At 62.5% G+C, this 1,433-nt stretch overlaps 1 protein-coding gene across 1 annotated transcript in view; it reads right to left on the bottom strand.

Moving 5' to 3' along the window:
* FADS2 (fatty acid desaturase 2) overlaps positions 1-1,433 on the bottom strand; it is a 38,484-nt gene that overhangs the window by 7,498 nt on the left and 29,553 nt on the right. The window contains exon 11 of the mRNA XM_011368616.2: positions 46-171. Within this exon, the coding sequence (XP_011366918.1) occupies positions 46-171 (126 nt within the window). The remainder of the gene's footprint in view (positions 1-45; positions 172-1,433) is intronic.

The raw sequence follows: 1,433 nt of genomic DNA, 5'->3' as shown, positions 1-1,433 counted from the left end.
CCCAGGGGCCTCGAGGGGCCCCAGCAGTCATGGGCACCCCCTTACCTGATGACGTCCAGCAAGGCTCTCAGCAGACGCTTCTCCTGGTACTGGATGCCATGCTTGGCACACAGGGACTTCACGAGTGGGGCGATCTTATGTAAGTTGTGCCGGGGCATGGTGGGGAAGAGGCTGGGGAGAGCGTGGGGGGCACGGTGTGAGGTGCCTCCTCTCTCAGCCCAGAGGCTGCCTGAGGCCCAGGCAGACCCCGTCCACAGCTCTCCCTGTGTGCCCCCTGGGGCAGCTGGCACGTGGCGGGGGGCACTCTGGGGAGGGGGATTGTTTGTGGGTAGACGTGTTTGTGCTCTGGGGACAGGAAATGCTGTGTTTTTCTAAAAAGGAAATGATGGCTATAGAAGGGGTGAGGGGGGCAGTTGGGGTGAAAGGAGAAGAAACAGGGATGGGGCAAGGACAAGGGGCGGCAGGTCTGAGGAGCAGCCGCTCGGCTTCCTCAGTCCCAGGCAAATGGCTTAACCTCGCTGGGCCTCGGTTTCCCTGTCAATAAAGGGGAATCAACCGCCCCGCCCTCCAGGCTCACAGGACCGAGGGAGGGAGATGCGGGTACGAGCTCTCTGTAACGAGAAAGCTTCAGCCACGTGTGAGGGGCGTGGTTGTCACCGCGACCGTGTGGCACAGGGCATAGGGACCCCTCCCCTGGCCTGCTCCAGGAGGCTGCTCCAGGGCTTGGGCTGGGGGGATCTCAACAGTAGGGAGCGGGAAGGAGTCCCCAAATGCCGCCCTCTGCTCAGACGAGGTGGGGGCCAGTCCCCTCCCACCGCAGGTGGCCCGCCTGTCCCCGGCCCTGCCCATGCCCGCACTCACTGGTGCTCGATCTGGAAGTTGAGGTGCCCGCTGAACCAGTCATTGAAGAGGGACTGCTCCACGTTGCACGTGGCTGCCAGCTGTTCAGGAGAAGGGGGATGAGGGCCCGGAAGTTAAAGAACAAAGGGCCTCGTCTCCTCGGAAGGCCCAGCCTTACCCGAGGCCTCAGGGCCTCCCCTCCCTGTCACACTATTCTTCCCGGAGTCCTCAGCCCACTCGGATTCCCTGTGGGTCCCGTCACCCTTTCTTGCTTGGCTTTGTACCTATCAGTGGAAGGACACAGGCAGCGCTAGGGAAGCCCAGCACAGTGCTGGGTCCACTGGGCAGCCCAGTTTCTGGGGGTCAAGGACATGGACACAGGGCCCTGGTGACCAGCTCTGGCTGCCCTCACCTGGCTGCTGAACCAGTCACGGTAGGGCTCTTCGTTAATCTCCATGACGATGTGATTCATCTGTGTGACCCACACAAACCAGTGGCTCTCCAGGAACCTGGGAGAGGACACAGCTCAGCGCTGGAGCCCGTCAACCTGCCGTCCACAGGACCAGCCGCAGTGGGAACAGTTCCTCCCTCCC

Source organism: Pteropus vampyrus, unplaced genomic scaffold, assembly GCF_000151845.1.
Source record: "Pteropus vampyrus isolate Shadow unplaced genomic scaffold, Pvam_2.0 Scaffold144, whole genome shotgun sequence".
Taxonomy (NCBI): domain Eukaryota; kingdom Metazoa; phylum Chordata; class Mammalia; order Chiroptera; family Pteropodidae; genus Pteropus; species Pteropus vampyrus.
Note: the sequence above shows the minus strand (reverse complement) of the source record. Positions and strands in the feature narration are given on the sequence as shown.